The sequence below is a fragment of the Xiphophorus hellerii genome, chromosome 10 (genome assembly GCF_003331165.1).
Source record: "Xiphophorus hellerii strain 12219 chromosome 10, Xiphophorus_hellerii-4.1, whole genome shotgun sequence".
In the NCBI taxonomy this organism is placed as follows: Eukaryota; Metazoa; Chordata; class Actinopteri; order Cyprinodontiformes; family Poeciliidae; genus Xiphophorus; species Xiphophorus hellerii.
The window spans coordinates 19,328,381-19,353,477 of record NC_045681.1 but is presented as its reverse complement, the minus strand read 5'-3'; the positions used below and the strand labels follow the sequence as shown (position 1 = coordinate 19,353,477).

The 25,097-nt window shown below is 41.2% G+C and overlaps 1 protein-coding gene across 4 annotated transcripts in view; it reads right to left on the bottom strand.

Annotated features, from left to right (window-relative positions):
* The window catches only part of LOC116727100 (myosin phosphatase Rho interacting protein), a 53,898-nt gene that overhangs the window by 8,668 nt on the left and 20,133 nt on the right, over window positions 1-25,097 (bottom strand). For 2 of the 4 annotated variants that reach the window (XM_032574250.1, XM_032574249.1), the window contains exons 4-16: window positions 23,496-23,647; window positions 23,327-23,411; window positions 23,067-23,238; window positions 21,312-21,744; window positions 16,008-16,134; window positions 14,855-14,959; window positions 11,262-11,318; window positions 10,797-10,865; window positions 10,614-10,703; window positions 10,318-10,427; window positions 8,295-8,847; window positions 6,823-6,960; window positions 1,867-4,431 (exon numbers count right to left, since the gene is read on the bottom strand). In XM_032574250.1, the coding sequence (XP_032430141.1) occupies window positions 1,867-4,431; window positions 6,823-6,960; window positions 8,295-8,847; window positions 10,318-10,427; window positions 10,614-10,703; window positions 10,797-10,865; window positions 11,262-11,318; window positions 14,855-14,959; window positions 16,008-16,134; window positions 21,312-21,744; window positions 23,067-23,238; window positions 23,327-23,411; window positions 23,496-23,647 (4,656 nt within the window). The remainder of the gene's footprint in view (window positions 1-1,866; window positions 4,432-6,822; window positions 6,961-8,294; window positions 8,848-10,317; window positions 10,428-10,613; window positions 10,704-10,796; window positions 10,866-11,261; window positions 11,319-14,854; window positions 14,960-16,007; window positions 16,135-21,311; window positions 21,745-23,066; window positions 23,239-23,326; window positions 23,412-23,495; window positions 23,648-25,097) is intronic. The other 2 variants (XM_032574251.1, XM_032574252.1) reach the window with 2 other exon arrangements.

The window sequence follows — 25,097 nt, the reverse complement described above, 5'->3', positions numbered from 1 at the left end:
CTTTGCGAGTTTTCTTTTAAAGAAAAAAAGGCTAAGCTAACGTAGGAAAGGAGATGGATTTACTAGTTTTTTCAGTGTATAAATTTACAAGCATTCAGCTTTGAACTACCCAAAGAAATTGTCTGCGTTTCTTTTTCTTCAACGTATCGTTAACAGAACTTTACAATTCAGTAAATTATTAGCACTTTAGAATTCCTCAATTGTAGTGTGAGCTAAATTAATTTTAACATTTTAAAAGTTAGAAAAAGTGCTAAATCGTTAAGCAAAAAGTGAGCTCCGCTATGTAGCCACCACTGGCTAGTTAAAATAACGTTTCACCAAGTTCAGCACATCCTCAATAGGGACTTGAAGGGTGTTTTTGTTATGAAATGCAAACTATGACCATAGGTGAACAGCTATTACCGTGAACCACCCAGTCCTCCGCTTCAATTTTTGTGAAAAAAGAATAAAACGTGGTAAACTTATGTACCTGAGTGAGGCTATTGAAATAAATCGGTAACCCTCTGACGTTCTAATTAGACAGAGAGGTCTAGACTTTCTGTTGTGAAATAGATTGCTGGAGCGAGGGACATGTTGGGAGATGCTATCTTTGGGGTAAAAAGTGTCTTAAGTAAATTTTTTGCTCCATGTGCAAACCTTATTAAAAACAACATATCAGTTTTTCATAATAATTGAAAAGTAATCTCAAAAAAATAATTAATGGGGTACAGTGACCCTCTAACGTAACATAAAAAGTACTGGCACCTTCCATTTGTACGCAGAGGTCGGAACTTCCAAGTTGATAAAAATGAAATTGAGTGCTCCCAAAAGTCCAACTTCGAAAGTCAAGCATTCCCTAATTAATCCTGGCCTTAAAATCTGTTTGGCAATAACCCCAATAAACAGTTGTCAGACAGTGCACTATTTGCACTTTTGAGAGATCATATCTCTTTAAATCAGTAGTATACATAGAAATGTACTTCTGAATGAGCCATTCTTAGTGGCTAGTGCTGCTAACAGTAACTCAAACTTATCAATAAGCAGAAGAACTGAGCTTGTTTTTGATTTGCAATCTCAACACAACAGATTGGGTGTGACCAAGTTCCGACTTTAGAGTCAAATGAAATTCTCAAGTTGATTGGCAAAATAATCAGTCAACTTTCTAGCTGTCTCCATAGCTCCAATGGCAAATGGTCTCTAATATTTAGACCAATTATTTTTTTAACAAGGGAGAAAACAGTCCTACAAGAACATTGTACATTGTCCATAAATTGGACAATAATTATGAGAAATGAGCTGAATACCATCTAAAGACAGCTCTGAATGCACCAGAGTTCCAGAAAGAGCTAGCAAATAGACCGAGTTAGGATTACTTTGTCAAATACTTGAAACAGCATCTTTGTCACTGAGCAAAAGCGGCACATCAAGTTAAATTGTTAGTATGGAAAAGCAGAGGTATTCAACAACTGAACACAAATATTTCATTACAGCCAATATTCATCTATGAAAAAGCATTTTTTAAAACTGTTTGCAACTTTGTAAGTTTAAAAGAGTAACTTTGGATTGTGGAAACATAAATAATAAAACTCATGCAAAAAGATAAATGTGGGCTCATGTGCGTAATTTTTTGTTGTTGTTTTTGGTTGTTAGACTACCAACTACTGGTAGCTCTACAGCTAAAGGTGAAGGAATAGTCACATGAACCCTACGGGAGGTTAGTTTTCATGCAACACAGAGGAAACGTGGTTTACGGCACAAAGAGCCAAAGAACAGTGATCGGGGTTAGGGAAGGGAGTTAGGATGGGGAAGGAATGGGATCTGGGAATGCCACAAAGGAGAACAAGGCATCACAGACAGGAGGACGGCAAGGACAAGGAGCGCTTCCACCTTAAGATTTTCCAGGTCTCTCTCGTATTTCAGCCGCAGGGTGTTTGTGTCACCCTGCTCATCCCGTCGCCTCATCTCTTCAGCCATGACTGAAACTTGGCTCATCAGCTCCTGGATGCGTTCCCGCAGGGTTGATGTTTGGGCAGAGGCTTCCTGCGACGGTGCGTGTTTGTCAGTTTCATTCTTCTCTTGGCTTGCTGGGCTCAGCATGCTCCTCAGTTCTTCCATTTCCCGTTCAAACCTGTTGAGGAGTCTCCTCTTTTCATCCTCATGCTTGTTTTTCAGGTTCTCCATGAAGTTCGTCAATGAGTCCATCTCTTTAATATTTTCCTCTGAATGAAGGCGGATTGTTTCATTGGCTTTTTCAACTTCTTGCCTTAGTTTCTCCAGCTCCTTCTCGTAGTTGTTTTTGATATCTTGTAACTCCTTCCTATGCCTCGCCACCAAGTCCTGAAGTTCAATGGCTTTATCTACAGAATCTATGGGCTCTCCTTCAATTTGAATCAAAGTTTGTGATGCTTCTGAAAGTTTCAGAGAGGCCAGAGAAAGCTGATTCTGAAGATCTTCCAGTTTGGACTGGAGGTCACTAGCAGTTTCTTTCAGCTTAGGGCAATTTGGGCAATTCATGCTCCCCATCTGCACTACAGTCTGATTCTGTTGACTCTCTATTTCATGCTGTACTTTCAGCCTAACAATCAAATATGACAGGCAAGCGTCCTTGAGAGAATCTAAAAGATATCTAGAAGACTGTGTCTGTCCAAGACCAAAGCTTGTTAGACCAAAAGAGAGAAGTTTCTGGTCTTTGTTCTGTTCCAGACTGGAAGCAACCTGCTTCAAATCACGGGACCTTCCCTCCAAAGTTTCTATTAACTGTCTAAGAATCATAGCGTATGTTTCATCATCAAGCCAGCTGTACATTTTTGTGAAATCCATTGGTATTTCAGTCTCTGCTTTCCCCAGCAGCTCTATGCTTTTCTCTGCCTTTATCTGCTGGAGCAGCTCAGACTCACTGATCCGTTTGCCTTCTTCAGGTTCTAACTTGGTATTGCTCAACACTTGGCCCCAGAACTCCCACTCCAGCACAGACCTCATCTCCTTTCCACCAATGCAAAGAGGTTCTTCCTTACAAGAACCAAATAAAGTGCTTCTTAAAAGACCAAGCATCTTTTCTACATCAGTATCTACCTTTGCTAACATCTCTACGACTATATCTAATGCCTCAGACCTCATCTTCAACTCTGTTATCACTTGCTTGAATAGTCCATCATCAACCTGCTTGTCTTCTACATTTTCACCCTCACCAACATTCTCCCCAACTCTACGCATTGTTTCTAATCTCTCTCGCAGCATCCTCGCCTCATTTTCTGCTACTTCTAGCTTCTCTCTGCTAGCTTGCTCAATTTCCTGATTTAGTGCAACTAGCTCATTGTTTCTGGCTTCCAACTCTATGCAGCGCTGCTCTGTATTCCGGAGACTTCTCTCGGCCTCAAGCACCTTAGCTTGAGACGATTCAAGTAGGTCTCTGAGACGTTCCTCTTCTGGGTGTAATTCCTCATCCTCGTAGTCTGCCTGGAAGCCCAGACCTCTTAGTGTGGCCTCTTTCAGCTGGAGCTTCTTCTCTGTGTCTTTAAGAGTGCTGCCTAGTTCCTCCAAGGTAACCAACGCTTCATGGAGCCTCAAAGACTTCTCGTTAAGCTCTCTCTCGTAATACTCGCGGTCTATAGCGCTAGCTTGATTTTCAGCCAGTTCGGCCTTCAGTCTTTTCAGCTCCTCTACGACTAGATGGTGTTGTTTCCCGCCCTGCTGGCTAACAAGCTCAGCTTTTAGTCGGTCTATTTCTCTATCGGCTTCAGTTAGCTGGTTTACTATCTCTTGACATCGTTGTTTTAAGGCGCCGTTTTCCCCTGTTAGAAGTTCGACCCTCTGAGAGAGTGAAGCAATTGTCACATCACTCGTCTCTGAATGGTGGTCTAGTTTGGACAAAGAACCGTAGGGGCCTTTGAGGTTTTCGAAATTGTGCTTCTGCGCTTTCCCCATCATATCCTCCATGGTTAGAAGACGCTCTTCATATTCTCGTATGCTCTCTCCTGCTCTGGCCAAACTCTTCTTAAAAGTTTCGTTTTCAATCTCCTGCTGGCACTGCCAAGCCTCTAGGAGCTTCTGAAGATCGTGTTTCCCTCCGGTACTTTGAGCAAAGCTGTGGAGTTTCAACACTCGTCCGAGCTCCTTCAGAGTCAGAGGTTCATCGGTCAGGAGATCTTCGAGCTCCTGAATCACATCTGAACTGTCCTCGAGCAAGAAACTAACTCGTTTTTGGATGAGTTCAGTGGCAGCGCCTTCCGGCATTGGTGGCGCTTGATCAGAAAGGTTAGGCTCCTTGGTGGAGGAGTGAGAAAGCGAAAGGCCAAGCTGTGCCTGCATGTTGCGCTTTTTCAGCTCTTGCAGCTTCAGGAGCTCTTTGGTCTCCTGGTACTTCTTTGTTAAACTCTGTGCTTGGGAACTAACCGGTTCGGGCCTCTTCGTCTGGGGCGTCACATCAGCCTCCAGACCCAAAGGGTGCTCCAGCTTGGAAAAGGGGACCAGACAGTTGGTTAACACACAGCAGGGGAGACAAAAAGCTTGCTAATAATTCTCAGCGTTATATCTACCAATCATTTTGCTGTCACTTTAAAAACAAATGTTATATTCCCATTTCCAGATATTCATACCAAATAAAAAGAAATTCCATTCTAATTCAAATTTCCTTTCAAATTAATTGTACAAACAAAATGCGAAATGGAAGGAAAATAAATGTCTGCGGTTAGTTAATCAAAACAAAGCATGCATGTTAAATGGTTATTTGTTACTTCATGTTGTAAGTAATGCAGTATTAGTTCCAGCTAGAAGGTTTACGCAAGAACAGAAGGCATACAAGGTCCTTTTGAGGTACATTCCTAAAACCGGTGCAATTCTTTTCTGACGAGGCAGCAAATTGGATCATCCAGCTAAATGCTAATTCTTCTGGTGTATTTTACAATAGATTACAAACACAAAAATAACACAAAGATGGCATTGGGGCTTCAGTCTTAAATATGGTAGAATCATTTAAAACAGTCCAAAATCATCTATACATCAACAAACAGAAATCCAACATCAGACATTTATCTCAATGTATAATGTAGCTTAACAGAAAAAAATGTTAACACAACAGAAAGATGATATATGCAGAAATTAATGGAAGATATTAATCTGACATCCATGCCAAGTATTAGAATACAAGACGTTATTTTCAGTCTGAATCAACATGTCAGTGATCTTTACAAAGGATTTTTCACTCTAATTTGCTTGAAGACATTACTACTAAACAGAATGAACACTCAAGTACACAACAGCATTTAAAACAAATATATCTGAAATGTATATGGTAAAAAGAGAAAAGGTAAAAAAAAATGTGCTGAAGTCTATGTGACTATACATGTGCAGTCACCACTTTATCGGGACAAAACCAAGAAAAATATATCAGAAGTAATAAAAGGGAGGAAGGGTTGTATACTTAAAACAAAGGGCAACATTTTCTTTATACTCATTTTGAGGTTTTTTGTTTCTGTTTTCAAAGTGAGATGCACCGATACATTGGCTGGTGACTGGAATTGGACGATTTTCCCCTAGACGGCTTCCTACCTACCCGCCAACAGCTTCGACTAACAACAATGCACTTCGGTGGGGAAGTTCATGCTGACGGAAAAAGCCTCAGAGATGTGTAAAAATGAAATCAAAGGAAGCACAGAAAAAGGAAACTACCTTCTATAAAAAGGCCACATCAGCTTCAAACTGAGGTTCCTACTTCAGATCACTCATTTTGCTTCTTCACCGTTTCTCACTTTGGACATTCTTCTTGTTTCTTGACTTTTTGTGTTGCGTCACATAGTAATTTGTAGCTGCTTTAGGAATGTCTAATCGAATTGGCAAAGAAGTGAGTTGACTTGGAGCCAAGTTTAGCAGGAAGGCTGAACGTAGGCCTTAAATTAAAAAATACTTTGTTTATCCCAAAGGGAAATTAAATGTTGTCATAACTCATATCATCCAAGTATCTTCAAACAGTGGAGGATGATGATGTCGGGCTCCGACTGAAGACAATGCTGCCGTATAATGATCCCATGTCATGACATGCTAACAGCGCAATGACAATGCCTTACAGTAGCGTGTCCAGATGACATCATTAGTTGCTGCTAATCCACCTCATTTGCTTTTGCCGCTCCTCATTCAATATCTGTCTGTTAAACTTCCGTCTGTGTTGAAACATGCCAGATTTGGAGACAATGGCAGCGTTTTTAAAGGTTAAAGTTTAAGATCTGCTAAAAATACAGATGGAGACTACTGCTTTAGTTACCATATCAGGGATAATTGTGTGAACTTCCAATAGACGAGGCTATCGAGATTAACTCTGTCAAAAGACTCAAATTGACAAATTTGTTGGTAGTTTTTGCCTTTATAAGCATACTTAAAAACAGCTGGTTTTTCACACCAGTATGAATCCTAAAGCTCTAGAAACCTGTGAAAGCAATTCAGGAAAGTTCATCGTCCCTGTGCTTCACATTAGAGTGAAATAATCCTCTGCAAGTCACATTAACAACTAGCACGCTACGGTCTTTTGGTCCATACTCGATGCATTTCTGAAATGAGTAGAATGAGTTCAAAAAACCAGGACAGACAGAACGCAGAGAGCAGATAATTATCTAGTAGAAAGCTGGCATAGAAACAGGATTTTACTGTTTGATACATGCAATGAACCCATGCAAGGCCTCATACCAGAAGAATCTGCAGTTTTAATGTCAGTTTGTTTGGTTTTTATTACATTAACACGACATGCAAAGAATGTTACAATATGAAGTGGAAGTTACTGAACTCTTGAACCTGCCGCTGCGGCAGAGCTAACTAAATGTGATGAAGCCGCGTAGCGCAGGGCCGCTAACTCACCGGGGAGATGTAACCGGAGCGGATGTCCTGCTCTCGCTCCAGAGCAATTCTCAGCTGGAGCTCCAGCTCCTGCTTGTGCTTGTTTGAGTCAAGTAGCTGCTGGTGACAGCTCTCCAACTGGGCCTTCAGGTCCTCTATCTGCACCGGCAGGAGAGAGTAAAAAACAGATGCACTGGTTATTCGGTTTGTCACAGGATTAGCTAGACATCAGTTGCACATCCTCAGCTCTTCTTTTGTTGTGGAAATTACACGATGACCTAACAGGACAGGGTGGTATACCAACGTTAATCTATTTTAATATCGGCTATAAAACCACACAATGCACGGCCCCACCCCGACTTTCCTCTGTTTTTGTCATAACCGAGGCTGAGCTTCAGACTTGTTTACAGCTTTTTCTTGTTGCCAGCTTTACTACTTTGTCCATGGTCTTAGACGGCTGAAGCCTTTAAATGAATGTGGAAGCATGTCAGACAAAGCTGCTCCTGTAATCAAAACAGTCAAAACCAGAAGACTTGCTTTGTCATCTAATGTTTACCTTGCACACCAAAGCCTCTGTTTGACTTGAACTAAGACATTTAAGTTCTTTTAAAATGTGCAAAACTAATTGGAAAGTTATCTCAGTTCTCCATTGGTGCCCATTTTTATGCTCAAGAAACCCAAAACTCAAAAGGAGATGGTTGCTAAAAAAGTTTCATAAAGACAATAAATATCGTCAAGCTTTTCTTACACGTTTTGTTATTTTGCAAACAAACTTCAAAGCAACTTACTGGGGCTGTATGAGTAGATCAACACAATGCAACATAATTGTTAGTTCATAGTTTTTAGTTTATTTACAAATAAAAATAGGAAAACTGTGCCATCTATTTGCATGTTTCTGCCAGCTTTAGACTGAAATTTTCTAACATTCGTTAGAATCCTGTCTTTTAGGGTTTGGATTCGTGCCGTACTCAGTTTCCAGATGATGGACTGAACAAAGCTCTGTGAAATGCTTAAATTTAACCTTAATGTTAAACTTCTCCCCAACTTTATTCCCGACCGGCTTACATTTTCCTCCAGAGAACAGTTTATGAGGACACCAAATTACACAATGATTATCTCTATCTGCTAATTTGGTGACATTTGAAGGCGGTTGCTAACAGTAAATTTTATTCTTTATGTAAAGCTGATGAAAATCAAATGCAAGCTACATTTTTCAGAATTTAATTTGTTTAAAAAGTTTGAAGATTACCAATTCTTTCCCTTCACGGTTATGAACAATGTTGTGCCACATGAAAAGGAAAGTATTAAATGAGTCAAAGTTTTAAACTGCAATGTGATAAAATGTACAAAATACTTTTACTTTTACTTTGCAAAAGGCCTCAGAGGGCCAGACCTGTAAGAAACGGATGCTGAGGATGAAACCAAACTAATCTGTCTGGTTGACTCTGCAGCTGATGTAGCCATGACAACAAAGCTAATCTAGGTAAACGTACCCCCTGCTTGTAACTATCCAGTAGTTTCTCCAGCTCTGTGGTCTCCCCAGACTGCACCGAGGTGGGCAGCGGGACCCTCCGCTCCTCCCGGATGGGCGTCTTCTCCACCTGTCGCCAGTGCTCCTCGATCACCTCCTCCACCCGCTGCTGCTTCTCCAAACACGTGGCGCTGACCGAGTCCGTGTCCATGACTCCGTCCCCGCCCTCGCAGTCTATCCTCTCTCCGTCTGTGGCAGACGCGTGCTCGGGGCCGGCGCCGCACTCGTATCTCTTCCTCCTCTCCTCTCGCCGCATGCTGCGATCCGGGTCGACCTGGAGGCTCTCGGCCTCCTGAGCCCGCTGCTGAGCCAGAGCCTGCGCGATGGGCCTGAACTCTGCCCAGTCGAACGTCTTCGAGCGGCCCTCTCGCCTCCGCTCTCGTGCTCGGCTTTTGATGGCACCCGGAGCGGATTCTCTCTCCACCGAGGACGCCTCAGAGGAGGGCGAGTCCTGAGTTACGTCTGGTCTGACGAGACCCTCCAACGCCGAGAAGGAGCCGTGATCTTCTGTTGAGCTGAGAAGCAGGAAAATGAAATGTTAACCCCACAGTGCTAACTTGGATTCAGGCTACCACCTCTGGTACAAACGCAGAAGACTAACTCAAACTAAGAAGTAAATTTCTCTTTTAAACAGATATGGCGAGGACTTCCTGTTTTCAGTTACATAGTGAGAGCAGGTCCAAGCAGAATTATTTCTAATCAGTATTAACTTTTTGATTTCAAGTTCTTCTAAAGCTTTGGCCAGAGGTGGGTACACTCCTACTAATCCGCTAACTACGAAGTTACTTTTTCGCTTAGCGCTTTTGCTAACTTTGAAAACGTTTAGCACATGAAGCTTCACCTAAATACATTTTTCTGGAAAAATTCTGAAGCACCAATTTACTTTGTTCGTAAAATTTTGGTCATGGACTCGATGTTTATATTAGTGCTCTTATTTTGAAGTGGGTGAAGACTGTTCACGCTGCAGCTCCATTTCCTCTCTTCCTGTTCTCCACCCGTCATGAATGTGGCAAATGATGTTTATTTTGTACGCAGAACGCATCGCTGTAGTTCCACAGTATCTACTCATGTCCAGTCAGACCAAAGCCCTACTGTCTGCAATTAGGTAAAATTAGCAACAGAGTTAGCAAAACTCAAAGACTATAAAACTGAAACCATGAGTTAAATGTCTGTTCTTAATCACTTCCTGAAGTGTAACCACACACGTAGGCATGCAACAACAAATATGACCCTGTTGAGGGCGATATATGTCATATGTCATGTTGGGTATCAACATGGTTGAATTTAGCGCTTTTGCATTAGCTTTCACTATAAACTGTGATAGCTTTTTAGCATTAGCAAAACTAATGTTCATGATTAGTGGTTTATGGCTGCCCACCACTAATACTGGTTTGATTTGACCTCGATTTCTCAGTGTTTGATTGGTTTCAGAAGTTTGACCTCAGATCTGAGAATGATGCAATTTCATGGTTGTGGTTGAGAGTCGGCCAACCAGTGACTCTTGCTAATTGTTGTAGCTAGCTGCGATAATATACACACCAACAACAATAAATAATGGAATACAAACTGTCTAATAAAGAGTTTATATCTGCAACATTCACTTCGTTGTACAGACATGTCAGCCATATTTGATACAAAAATGAGGCTGCTAATTTTCAAAGCTGGATATCCATCTTCAGTGTGTTATAATCAGGAGCTCAAAACATTTTCTGGCCTTATATCTGCATGTTTGAAGATATATAATGTTATTCTAATGAAGACCGTTAGAACAACATTAGAATAACATTTCCAACATTGCAGAATGAAACATAACGAATCACAGACAGAGGTCAAAACGGAAAAAACGCAGCAACTTTGCCTCACAAATGAACACTTGTATGTCTCCACAGCTTTTAGCACCAGGTTTTTGCTGTCCAGCTGATTTTGTAGAAGCCAACCAGGACCTCTACTCAGAAATATACCCAACTGGCCCAGCTGGTACTGACCTGGCCACATCCGGGGCGGTGGAAGGTCTCACGTTCTTCATGACTGCCTGGATCCAGTTCCTGCGTATGCCTGCCGTCATGGCCGACAGAGTGTGAACTCCTTCCTGGGTCTGAACACGGATCACCAAAGGATCAGCAGAAATCCACAAACATTCAGGTAGTTTGTTCAACAAATCGGCTTCGTCCAGCTTAGTGGTCTGTGGTGTAACATTTGTAAAAACTTGAGATTTCTTTAGCACTGTTATTGATTTCAGCAGTGGGTATCACAGAAGAACAAAGCCTTCAAAGCGTCTTACATGAATTTGAAAGCCGTAGTTGCGCTGAGCCTGGTATTCAGTTACATTGTAACAGGTGGACAGGTCAATTTCACCGTCCAAGTCAGAGGCCTGACGGGAGAAAATAAAAAGATTTACAAACCAATAATACAAAAAGAGAGCATAACAAATACAGTAGTGACAGCATGAATCAAATGAGCTCACCTCCTCTGCAATCGAGTCTTTATAGTATCTCAGGCTGTGATCCGTCAAGACGAACCAGTATTTCTTCCACTAAATTAAAGAAAACAGAAATGTTCTGCCACAAAGTCCACAGACAGACTTTGAAAAACGTCATTTATACAAAACTCTGGAAAACCCCAGCAGTCAATAAAACCTGCTCTACATGGCGGCGGCAGCAGTTTGCTTCTCTTTACATCAGCGAAACATTTTAAAGCCACCGTGCTCCGCCCTCGTCTTTTAAGTCCATTGAAGGTGGAAGATGAAAGCGAGGCCGCAGCTCTGTGAAGGCCATAGAAAGCCACGGACATCGGAGCGCTTTAGGAGCAGCGTTCGAATCCCGTTTGGACTCATTTTGTTTCCTACGAGCTTAAAATGCTGATTTCCCACAGAGTTTAAAAAAAATCCTTTTGTTATTCATTCAGCTGAGGTGATTGTGACTTTCAGTACCTGGCCTTGCTCGTCCAGCTTTACCATCCAGCCTTTCTTGAAGTTAAGCAAATCCGGCTAAACAAGCAGCACAGAGAGAAAAAATGAACAACAAAGAACATTCAATCTGACCAAGGTTATCTGAAGGACAGCGCTAAAGCATTAATTTACTGCTACTTACCCTCTAAAATTGATTGAAATGACACAGATTTTCACTAAGGTATTCACACCCATTAAACTTTTACATTTCGTCAGAGAACAACCACAAAATTATATGTTTTTTATGATGATTTCATATGATAGAGCATCACAAAGCTCGTAATCTATTTCAGTCAACTGCAACCTGTGTCTCGGCTCCGAAGACGGAAGTGGCTCTTTGGACCGTCTACAATTGTTCTTAACTGCAGAAGGTCCAATTAACAACAACTGGACCTTCTACAATTCTGCAATAAATTAGTAGAATTCGTAAATTACCAACATTAGTTGGTAAATGTTGCTAATTTACCAGACAAATTGGTAAATTACCAACATTTACCGACTAATGTTCTGAAATACAGATATAAAAACAAATGGAGGTTTTCAGTACTACTTCCTCTTTCGTCATGGAATAATTCCATTGAATTTTCACAACGGAAGAACAATTTTTTTTGTCTAGGTTTTTAAAACAGATTTTTAAAATATTTTCCACAAATACCAACATCCACCAGAAGATAATGTGACCCTTCTTTAAAAGGTTTCACATTTTTCTTCATTTCAAAACCTAAAACCTGAAATAAACAAAATTCCCATAGCAGATATTTAGCTTTTCCTTTCCAAAACGTCACGTAACATTTGAGGCTCTAAAGTTTTCTCTCTGAATTGTAAAGGTCGCAGACTAAAATCTAACTAAGACGACTTTAAATGTGTTGTTCACAGATGTTTTCCATTAACTGAGCTTGACTCAATGTGACATTTTGTGCCGGTCTGCGAATCGAAACAAAATACAGAAATTTGTGGCTTCAACATGACATAAAAAAAAAAAGATAAAGGGGTGTGAATACTTTTACAAAGCACCATAAACGACACACAACACACTCCCAGTCGGTAAGCTGTGTGGGGAAACTGATCCCACATCAGTGGGACGGACAGCTTCGCTGCCCAGATTGCTGAAATGTTGCCCACTGAACAGGGACAGCTTCCGCCATGAGAGTGGCTCAGTGCTCGGGCCTGTAGTGGTGCGCTACGAGTCCAAACCGTGGGAACAACAACACACACATCCATTTAACTGGTGACCACAGGAAGCAGTGCCAAGATGTGATATTGTCTTCACACACTCCTTTTTTTTGTTTTTCTTTTCTCCACAAACACAGGCAGCGGAGTGCAACGGTCGCATGCATCTTTGAAAACCGCCACACATGGATTATAAATAGCGGTGTAACCTGAAGAGGAGAGGGTACAGAATGGGTTGCGCTGCGCCCTGCAGAGGGGAGGCGTGGCCAACAACAACCCCACCCTGGTACTAAGACACACAGGTTAGGGGGGAACATCAGAAATGACTCCGTTACCTAAACTTTACTGGGTAAAAAGAAACCAGAGGTTAATACCCGTCGAGATATTTCTCAAGGTTTGATTCTCGTTTCCTAACCAGTTCCAGCCCAAACAACAACAACCACCCAGCAACCTCTCTCCGCTCTGCTGAGGCCTTGGCACTGCTGCTGACCCCGGATCCTGCAGCTTAGCAGGACACAGCAGAACAGGGGAGGCTTTGTCTCGGACAGAGCACAGACGCACGGGAACCAGAGTCCTGCTTGTGGTTCTTAATCAGAACAAATCCAAACCTGCTCATTTATTAGTCGCTAGGCATTAAACGGAAAATAAAAATCTGTATACTGCAAGAAACACTTGGAAACAAGCAGTTTCCAGCTGTCAACAACGTAATGTACTAAAAGAAAAAAAAAAAAAAAGTGTCCCATAAAAAGTCACTCATGGCCTTGCAGGACTTTGAAGCTTCTTTCAGTAGAACAGTGGCAGGGAGCAGCTTTTTGCTGCCTCTGCAGTGTCACATATCAGACAGACAAACTGATGAAGACTGATGTACTGCAAAGAAGCTCGAGAACTGGGAATCTTTTCCCAGGAGGAGATGGAAATCAAACCAGAAGCAAGAGAGAATCCAGAAGATCGAGTTATTTCAGTTTTACACTATTTACATAAATAGCTAAAGGTTAGGTCGGGTCAAACGAGACGTCGCTATCGAGGGTTTTGTCCCCCATACCAATCAAAGTCACTAAAGAACATCGACTGACTCAATTCTCTGCCCTAAAACGTAACTTTAAAGTACCGTACAATAAAATACGGTCGTATGTTCAATCAGTATTAGATCAGTGGACCCGAGCCTATCCAGAGAATCTGCTGTGGAATGTAACTCTAAATCATTTGCAGAGAATTTGCCTATTTGTAGATTTTGTTCATGGAGCTTATCAAAAATATTCAAAACAAAACACAGCTTGTGAAGCCACAATGCTACTAGAAAAAGGTTTTGGCTGGTGTTTGCAAATCAGCCAATCCAGGAGTTACATTAATTGTCCTTGGTGCTGATTGGCTGTGATCTAAAGAGCAGAGGGGAGGAAAAACACGGAAGCAAGCTTCCACGGTGTGCATTAGCGTATAATGAGGCCTTTTTGGTGTTTGAACTATTAAAATAGGCGGTTATAAGCATTTTTAGATTTCAGACATACATTTTAAACATTTTTTGAAACTGCTCTCTGACAGCGACAAAGTTTCTGCTAGTCAACCTCGATATGCTCCTCTAACCCAGGCTAACTCACTGAAAAAGCTACTATCACTTTCTGACAAGTATAGCTTGAAAACCTGTTTTAACACCAACAACACACGACCTTCAAAACAATCACATGTTGCTACAGTGGGCAACTTTTTAATGGGGAGCGTTTCACTAACATGCTAGGTTAACGCTAGCATGTTTAATTTCCGTTTTGATGTAAATTGTTGATAATTTGACTTGTTGTACATTTCAATTCAGTTGCGGTTAATTGTACAATTAGCAGCTGCAGCTAATACAGTCTCTCATAACGCAAATGTAATTATAGCAGTGTCAAATTCAAGAGTTTTTAAGACTCTCAACTTATGATGTAGGACATTAGGAAAAACAACTTAAGCTAATGAATTAGTCAAAAATTTATAACTTACTTTAATAAACTAAATATAATTGTCAACTTTTCTGGGGTATTTTTTGCAGGTCAAACCTCTAAGAAAACAGGTAAAGGGCATCCAGCTGGTCAGCACAACAACATGTAATGTAGTTAGGTTTCATCAGGGATTATTTAAAAACTGGGATTATATTGGGACAACCTAAGTACACAATAAACAAACACCAGTGTTTTATTGTGGTCTAGCCACATAAGAGAGACATTACCTAAAACATACCTATATATAATATGCTAATAAAATGAATAAACAACGAGGGAAGTGGATTTCCCCCATGAGTCCCGGCTTTCAGCGAGTCAACTTGTTTATATTGTGGGAAAGTTTAAATAATGACTAACTCACACAGCTGCAAACGGCACAACAGAGCTAAATGACACTGTTTTAGAAACTCCAGAGCTGAGTGGGAGCCTCACCGTCATGACGGACTCTGTGGTCCTTCGATCCAAAGACTTGGCTCTCCTCAGAGGTGGCAGGGTGGAGGGAAAGTCCAGGCCTTCGTCATTGTCCTGCCTCAGCTCCTAAACAGCAAACAGATAACAGAGATTGTTTTACAGCGCTGTAATTCAACAATTAATGGCAAGTAAACAGCAGCTGCATTTCCATTTGTGATACGATTGAGCAATTTGACATTTTGAAAACACGTCAACTTCAAAAAACAACTCTTTTATATAAAAACTTTTGGTTTATTTCGCAAAACTGCATGGAAACACTTTATTCGCATCACACAAGTCACACGATCAACAAGGGGATGTTGCTACTTGTGGAAAAGACGAAAAAGAAGATCACAGGAAGCGACTGGGGATGTTTTTAATGACTAATTGTGTAAAACTTGATCACATATGATTTTATTTATGGAAACATGATGAATGTGAAATTCCATTTGTAATGGAGACACAGCCACTGTTATGAGTCTCAAATATTTTCTTAAATATTTCTAGACTTAACACTATTAATCAATCCACATGTGGAAGGGCCAAGCTCCACCCACTGAGCTAAAGACCCGCCTCCAGAACGTGTTAATCACTGCTGTCACAATCACTGCCCTCAGTGTGTAGAAACCAGAAACAAAATCACAGATGCATGGTGGGAGTAAAAACAACCAAGTCAGCTCATCTGGATCCCTGTGAGAACTCTAAGAATTACTTGTGTGCATTCGTCAGCAACGCCAGCAGTCCACACAGCTTTATCTGTGTTTGTTTGTTTGTGCCGTTTTCATTGGTTCGTGACTAACAGAGATCCGGGGCCAAGACAATCAGCTTTACTGTGCTGGATCTCTGCGCTGCTTGAGTCAGCTTTCTAAGTCGGCACAGAGGTCTGGGATGGGAAAAGGGATACGTAATCGCCGGGGGAGATCTCAAAGAAGAATGGAAACTCGAAATAAATACAGCGCTAGCTGCTGACCTCTCATCTGAGAGCAAAACAATGAGCGATGGAAAAGATGGAAAGTAGAAGCAAAGAGGAAAAGCAGAGTAGTAGTAGTCCGGGAAAGAAGCTCTTTAACCTCTCAGTTTGCATCGTAAATCTCGGCCTCGTTGACGAGGCCGGTTCTGGTGGATCTGCCGTTACCTCTCTGAAGAGCCGTCTGCGCTCGCTGCGGCCCTGTCTCGTTCGACTTCTCTCCGTCTCCTCCACCTCCATTTTCTCGGGATTCTCCAGCTCCAAGGCCTCCAGCTTCTCAATAACACCGGAGCGACTGAAAACACATAAGCACACACGCTTCAGTTAAACATAAAAACTACAACCGGATCAGGTCCAGTTTTCATACAGCTGCCACTGTGAAAGCAAAGAACACAGGTTAAGTTTATGGTTTATTTTCTTTGACAGCATAAAAAAAAAAAAATTAACTCCACTTGTAAGTTTTGGTGAGTAATATGGACTTAAAGTTTTAGCACAATCACAATATTTTGTGGTACTATTGTCATGAATATATTTATTACTTCTTTTTTTAGCAGCAATCATAGCTCCACAAAAACTAATACAGCTCTTGGAAAACATTCCCATTTCTAACACTCTATTTGTTAACACAAAGAAATGTGATTTATATCACTAAGCTCCATACAGTAACTGCATTTAATCCTATTTTCAAATTTATTCATACGCACATTGAACAAGGTGGAGAAAATATAGCAATTCAGACAACATGGATAATTTTGGTGGGTTTTATTGTGAAAACAATAAATTGAAATTATAAATAAATTCATCGTGATACATGATAAATGATAAACGATACGATAAACGCCCACACCTGCTTGTTAGTAAATAAATGTTTTATTGGAAAGGAAAATATGGGTTTATCGTCTTCAATATCATGATTGTAATACTCAACAATATAATGTGAAGCCTTAGTGAAAGAAAGAAAAAACAATCTAATGGATTATTAAAACAATGACAATTAGAGATGCTTTATGACAATGCGGCCAAGTCCCAGAACCAACACGGCTCTTAAGTGGAAAAAAAACTGTCCCTGTTGTTAAATTGTCAATTAACTGGGGATAATTAGCCATAATCAATTTCAGTAGTCACACACAGATCTGATTACTATATGACTGGCGGAATCAAGAAATCACTCAAACAGAAACTTGTCTAACAGGATGAAGGAGGCCAAAAGATCTCAAAGGGCAACACATTCTGTCCAACGTTAAAGAAATTTGACGCCAACGGTTGAGAAATCAAATCTTTGGCGCTCTGAGCCGTTTGTACCGCTTTAGGTCTCTAATTAACCACATCGACAGCCATAATTTACAAACAAAACATGAAGGTTTTCCTATGGAGGTTGTGAACCTTCATAGGAGTGGCCGGCCGACGAAGATCAAATTGACGAAACTTCCAGTAGGTCACGGGAAAACCAAGAACGACATTTAAAACCACGGCAGGTCTCATTTGCCTCAGTTGTTCATGTTTCAATAGTAAGCAAGAGACTTGGTAAAAGTGGTATCCATGGGGAGGCTTGAAAGGTCAGAAACCCTACTGACCGTTGACTCAAAGGTGTACAACGACAGATCTGAACTACTAACATTATAAGAACTGGTCCAGATTACTCTAAAAGTCATATAAACCAAAGATCTTAACATTAAATCTACACAAACACAGTTCACCTCCAGTCGAAGGAGAAAAGAAATGCGGCCGTTGACGAGGCCGTGCCAGTGAGATTAAACCTGCATGCAGAGGGACGAGATATTTGTAAATCTGTGGGCTGGAGTTTCAGCAGCCGGTTGCTTAGAACCTTGGCTGAGGTAGAGAAGTTAAACAAAACAAACCATTGTTAAGCTGCACCACAACATATTATGTAAAAGCCCAGGTCTGTTTGTGAGCACTGAGTGCCACATACTTCCACAGTCTTTAGTAAAGCAATAAAACAAATGTAGCGCGCGCGAGTCAAAACAAAAAGACCGAAGAGAAACGAGGAACACTTCGTTCCTGGTTTCGCTTGTTTAAATAAACATGGGACTTCCTAGTTACTGACATGATTCCAAAGATCCAGCAGTGGAACTGATCGAAGGCTTTAAAAGGCAAATATGATAGAAAAAGTCAAATTCCTACACTTTTAAAGTAACTTGTCTTGCTGTTAACAGCTTCTACTGGCTGTTAAATGGTAAATACTATTACTGACTCCCAATATGGGATCAGCATCTGGTCACATTGAAACAGGCCTTTTGGCGAAGGGCCGCGGTGCCGATCCATCTCACAGGAACAATCAGAGCGAATCTAAGAACAGCCCACTCTCACATCTGCAATTGTCCTCAATCTGCGACACAGTGCGCTTAATGTTCGGACACTCGCCCACACAGGCCTTTTGTTCAGTGACAGCGATCTACATTTCAGAGAGGAAGGCGGTTAAAGCCGGTGGGAAATGCTGTATAACTCTAGCCTACATGTTGCCCTTATTTGGGGGGCAGGGTCCTCGAAGGCTAGAGCTGTTGTCCTTAAATGGGAATAAATGAGAGGGGAACAGAGTGAGGCCTAACGCCCACCAATTGACTTCCTTTTGTTTTGTTTTTTTTTTTTAGCATCAACCACAAGACGGAAAAATGAAAATCTCAACCACATTGAAGTTGATTGATCGTGCAAGTATGTAAGAGTCCAGAAGGATGGGTTTGATTCTGACAGGAAAAATATGGGAATTTAAAAGGGTAAAGTGAAGTTTTCATGTCGAATCTACAGCTCCATGGCTTCAAGGAGACAAAGCGTTTCCTTTGTCACACTTCTGTGCTTCTGAGCGCATTTAAAAGGACCGCATCGAAACTGAAAACAGCAAACTCGATATTCATCCCTCAGTGACGGATTCAATGCGGACCTTGCAGCACTTGGTATGGAAAAAACAGGCTTTTAGTTTCCGACCGACTCAACATTCTTAGCTATAATAATGTTATCTACACTAGTTATATATTGTTTGATTCTGACAAGATTTATGCACAAATGTGACATGAAGAACCACTAAAGTCTAACATGCTAACGTTCGGAAAGATGCTGAGTGGTTTTGCTAAAAATTTCCACACCATTACTCTCTTTGTTTTCCAGACTAAAATATAACAGTAGAGCAGAATTTGGCTATGTTGCTTTGATGCTTTTCTTGGTGTTTGGATTCAGGAGGATTTTTTTGCAGTCATTTAGTGAAGAATTGTAAAAATAGTACGTAATTTCTCACAGTGTTACAAAAATGTTCCGTATTTATGTCGCTTGCGGATGCAAAAACCAGACAGTGGAAGCGGACTAGGTGAAGCAAACTATCAACTTTGCTGACTGAGCGCATTTCTGCATAAAACATGGCAATAAACTCCTGACCAATAACAGTGTACAGTGTGGCTCAAACGTAGCTTGGCTCTGTTCATTTCCCTCTTCATTTTGCCAACCGTGCACACTGTGAAGCGCATGTCAAGCTCGGTTTTCCCGGGAATTCGCCAAAAAACGTCCAAACGTTTGCCTTTAATGAAGACGGAGTTTGTCCAATCTCTCTCTCTTTCATTTTTGTAGTTTTTTTCTTTGTTTTGGTGCTTTGCGCATGTGTAAATGCTAGGACTAGCCGGCAACATCGGAACGCTCCGAGTTACAAAATGGACTCCAACAGACAGCGGATTTGATTTATTTTTTAAAAAATTGATTATGAGACATCTTATCAATTTTAAAACTGCAAATTAGAATCCCGATACTTATGTAAATCAATTTGCTGGCATAACCCTAATCTGCATGTTTGTTGCTGCAGATCGTCTGGTTTGTTTTTCTCTCTTTTTGCAGGTATAGAAGCGGACTTCTACGGTGTTGTATTCTCTTTAAGCTTCTTATCTCATCTCCCTTTAAACCTTTTCCCTCACCGTTCTCCTTTTCTTTTCTGTCTCAGTGTCCATGGCATTTGAAATAAACCCAAATCAATTTCTAACAAAATTTTAAAGATGTGTGACGTGAAGCTTCGCCTGTGAAAGTAAAGCTGTCAGACAACAATTCTGAGCCACATTACCAGACATGCCATGTTTAAAAAATTTAAATTTAAAATTTAAACCTCAGGGAAGAGAGACCCCCTTCTTGTCACGCCGCCCTCTTGCTATTGCCTCTTGCTCTTGGATTTGTTAGAAATGTTCTACTCTCTGGTGTGTGGGGAACCAAGATGCAGATCACTGAACGCCCAGTGAGAAACTCGGGTGTTTATTCAGAAGCAATGGAACGAAGGAAAGTGATACGGAGAGATCAATCTTTTAAGTCAATGTGTCTTAATTTGATGAAATGCAGCCTTTTCACTCGTCTCCCATTAAAACCACATCAAATCGTTGAGTGTGTCGGAAAACATCAAAGCCTTGTGTATGTCTGCTCTGCGTACAGACATGCCTTTATAAGGAAAAGCCAGTAGCTCAAGTATTTTCAGACCGGCGTCAGCAGAACAGAGCCAAGATTCTGAGAAAGCCGTCCGCTAACCCGGTTCAACGGTTTAAACCGGAGACAGATTAGAGGCTTCACCTGACGGCACGGAGACCGGTATCTTACATCACCTCTGAGAATCACCTGCCTGCTCGTTTAGGTCTTTCATTCATTAATTTTCCCTTTGAATATACAACTTTGGTATAAAAAAAAAAAGGCTTTGGGATTTAACAAAACTAACTGCTGATCAGAAGAAAACGGTGGTATCAGACGGTTTCTATTGGATCCCAGTTCTGATCAATGTCATTTTGTTTTATGTTCAGCCAGTTAGAGCTGAATCACCTCATTCAATCAGCTGTTTCTAGGTCATATTGACTGAAACGTCATTGTATAAATTAAAGGGGTAGTATTATGTAAAATCATCTTCATTGATTCTTTCATGCACGTTTGAGAAATCCTTTAATCTCCCGTGGCAACAGTTCAGCTGTGCAAAACGTCTGGAGGGACCTAGCTCCGCCTTCCAGACACAGGTCCTCCTCAACTCCCCTCAGTTCCTTCAGACTAGCCAGCAGCAATTAGCAAACACCCGGTGGAACATGTGCTGAGCTCATTATACGAGCCACTTCTCAAAACATTGTACAAGCTACTTCTCAAAACACCAATGGTAAAAATTTTGTTAAAGCGTTAATAAAGAAGCGATGTTGTGAGACTTCCTGGAGGCGGAGTTTCAGAAAGAGCAGGAGTTTTTAAAGAGACAGAAGCCCAATTTGAATGCGATAAATTACAAAGTCAACATTTTTTTCAAGTCATACCTGAAATACACAGCATTTTTATAACAACTGAAGGCAACATAGTTACTTGATTGTAATATAAAATGGTACTATTTCCCTTAAAGACAGATTAATCAAGGAAACCCAATTACCACAAAGGACTGCCAGTTCACCAGAAAGACATCAAAATAATAATAAAACAGAATTGAATAAAATATTGAAAATTAGATCTTTAAATGAAAGAGTGACGGACCTTCTCTCGGGACTGAGGACGGCCTCTCTCTCCTGCCTGTCGGGGCTCCTGAATCGGCTCCTCTTCTCTGCTTTTCTGGCCTCGGCTTCCAGCCGCCGGCAGCGCGACGCGTCGTGGTGGCCGCCCCTGTGACCCGCCGTGTGGCTGTCGGTGCTGGTGACCGTGCTGCCGCTGGCATCCGAGTCCAGGGAGCTAACCGAGCCGCTGATGTGGGAGCCATTTGAGAGCAGGGAGCTGCCGGAGGGGAAAGGGTCGCTGGGCGCCGGAGACTGGCAACGCGGGACGCCTCCCAAGCTGGAGCAGGAGCCAGTCGGAGAGAGGGGGCCAATGGAGGGACGGGGGGCCGAGCCGCGCAGCGGCAGGCCGCTACGGTCCACTTCATCACCGTTCACCGACCCGGCGTCAGAGCCCTGACCCATAGGCACACAGTCACCTGGTGATGAAGGAGAGCAGAGACTGAGAAAGGCTATGATGAAGAGTTCACAGTGCCAACATGAGACATGTGTTTCAATAAAAACTCAAATTTACAAAGTTGTTTGGTCCTTTCTAGACCATTTTAAAGTTAAAATACAAACGTTTAGGTTTTAATGTACTGCTGATATTTCAGATGTACATGATTAAACAGTCATATGAAAGGGTGATGGACAGTTACAACCTTTAGTCAGTGGAACAGAAAATTTAATCTGAAAACACAAATTTTCTATCCTCTAATTTCTCTCAAACGTAGAAACTGGGACAATTCCAGAATTTCACAGATTGTTCTGAGACTTCAAAATTGCTCTGGTTTATAAAACTGATTCTAATTCAGTTAACTAAATATCAATTTATATTTAAATTTATATATATATATATATATTTATATATATCTCAGTAACGTGCAGTGAGGTTCATGGCTGGTGAGGCACTGACTTAATCAAAATCATAAGACCCCCTGAATGTTATTGTTTACATATAGAAATTTCGCGCATGCGGACAACATTGAAGGGCAAAATGACTACATATACTTTCACATGCCATCCATAGCCGCGCTGCCATGGTAGAATAATTCCGTTAACCCAATGAAACTTGGAAATATAGATATTATTAATTTAGTGCTGTGATGCACAGCAAAGGGAAATCCGTTGAAGTACAACTCAAACCACCTTTTTCTCGCTCTCTGTATCGGCCAAGCTACACGTAGAGTCGTTGCATGTAGCTTCACTTATTTACTTTATGGCTAGCTTGTTGCTACTCTGCAGTTGTGGAGTCACAATGTCTGGGATCATGAGCGCCCCCTGCCATGAGGCAAGAGAACTGCCTGTCTCACCTCGAATCTGTTCTCTGCCGTTTCTGATCGCTCCTCAGCACATAAAACACGTTACACACACAGTTGGTGACAACAAACACTGTACATTATATACATAAGCTAAATTATGGAAAATCTGTTTATAAATTAAATTATTTTTAACCATTTTATTGGCAACATACAGACAGGAGGAACATGTTTCCATAGAATGGCAGCCATAGCAGTTAGCGAGAGGTTGATCAATCCCAGGTAAGGCTCAGCTTGAGTATTTGAATGGGAAAATGCGAAAATTTAGCGATTTTGAAGAAAAAAATAATTATTATTTACATAAAAGTTACATAAAAAATAAGTCTTGACATAAAATTAAAAAAAATATTTTAAAAAGTCTCGACATAAAAAGAATACACAAATAAAAATAAAAAAAAAGCTTTGTTGACATAAAATTTTAATAACAGAAACCCCTAGATCACCTGCAGAGGGCAGCGGCGAGCCCAACGGCTGGTCGGCGCCTGCCCAGGCCGCTGCGCTCTCGGCCTCCCGCTGGTTCAGCTCTTCCTGCCAGATGATGGAGCTCGAGTCGGGAGACTTGTCAGCTTCGGGGATTCCTGAACCGGTCACGGCTACCTTGGCTGGACCCGGCTCCTGGACGACAACAAGAACAGGGAAAAACAGTTTAAACCAGGAAACAGACTGTGACTCACTAACTGGTCACATTGTGTGAAAACTCTACCTGGGAGGTGGTGGGCTCTACTTTTCGTTTCTTTTTCTGGTTCTGTTTGTTAGTTCGGGGATAGACGATCAGCTGTTCACTCCACCTACAGGAAATCAAAGCGAAGTCACCAGATGCTTCCCGGTTACCATCCCAACAACTAAATGAGAAACCCAGCAGGAGACGATACCCGTTGATGATCTCTTTATTCTCCCCTCTGATGAAGTACTCCTGCTCAGGTGTGATGATGCACAGAGAGTTCTTCTGGCCCGTCTTGGGCTCTGCGTCGATGACGTCCGTGCAGAGGTTCATGTTCACTGTGCCCTGAGGCAGCGTGCTGGGCTGGAGGAGACACATCATGACACAGACGCCTTTAGAGACGCGTACAACAACATGGACGTCAGACGTAACGAGAGAAAGAGAAACAGATAAATGTGGGAACAATTGAAAAAAGGGATGGTTCTGGTTTGTTTTCAAATGTCCATATTTGGATGATGGCCGGACGAGAGCTTGACTAAACACGGATATCTCTGCCGTCTTATTCCAAATTGTTTTAAACTGTTCGACATCTCTCTGTTGTAGAACATGTTCAGAGAAAATGGGGGAAAAGACTCGATAAATTCTGCTAGACGATAAATTGGCCCAGAAATGATTGCGATAAACAAAAATATTGTCATTTTGTGACCATAATAATAATAAAGGAATATAAATGCAAGTACACCCTTTCAAAGATAACTAAATTTGAATATCTAAAGAACATTTAACAGTGGACCTGGAAAACATTTTAAATATCCAAAATAAATTAGCAAAATAACCAAAACTATAGTAATTTATATGAATTATGAAATCTGTTACCAAAGTTGTGTTTCAAAAATAATCATTCAGCTTTGACATAAAAAAACCAGGCAAAAGTGCAAAAAAAGAAAAAAAAAGTGCAAATGAACTACTTTGTACTGGGTGTCAAATGTTTGTAGCATTTTTCAAAATGCCGGCTTTTCAACAATATTAAAGGGGAGCATATCTTTAACAATAATTATCATTCTAATTAATAAAGTGACTAATTGATTTATTGCTTATTGTGACAGGCTTTCTCAGGATTCCAGAGTAAAGCTGTTCTGTGTGTGAGAAGCATCAAAGCATTTACAGATAAAACGTTTAGCATCCGCTCAGATTCTCGCTGCTCTTTTATCAGTCTGATGTTAGACAGGTGCTGCTTCCAGCTCCTTTTAAGGCCACAGAGCAAAGATCCAGCTTTATTAAGATCAGAGCGCAAACCCCCAAGAGCTGCCAAATAAGGAAATCACAAAATGTCACGGTAAAAAGTGTTCAGACGCTGTGGAAGAATTTCCTCTATTAGAAAAGACTCCAGAGCGCGACCCAAATCACAAAGACAAAAATCCCCCAAAAAGAAACAAACTGGTGCAGCTTCTGACATCCAGAGACTATTCAAGGATAAAACAATCACATATTTAGAACAATCTGGTGCCGATTTATGAGGATAAATAAGAGACAGTTAGTGTTGTGTGTGGCTCCTTGCAGAACATAAAGAGTTACTTTAAACTGACCCTTTATGGAAAAACAATAGCTACATTTATTAGCTGAAAGTTTAGACCAATCACAGGACGTTTTTCAGTCTCTAATTTGAGCCATTTCCAGTTTCTCTTTAAGAACCAAAGTTTGAAATGTATTTTTGTAGACTTCCTGACATGAGCGGTTATTATTTTCTTAGATGAAGCGCTGAGGGCGACGTCACACTGTGTGCTGTGAAGGAAAGGTTGCTGTAAAAAGTATG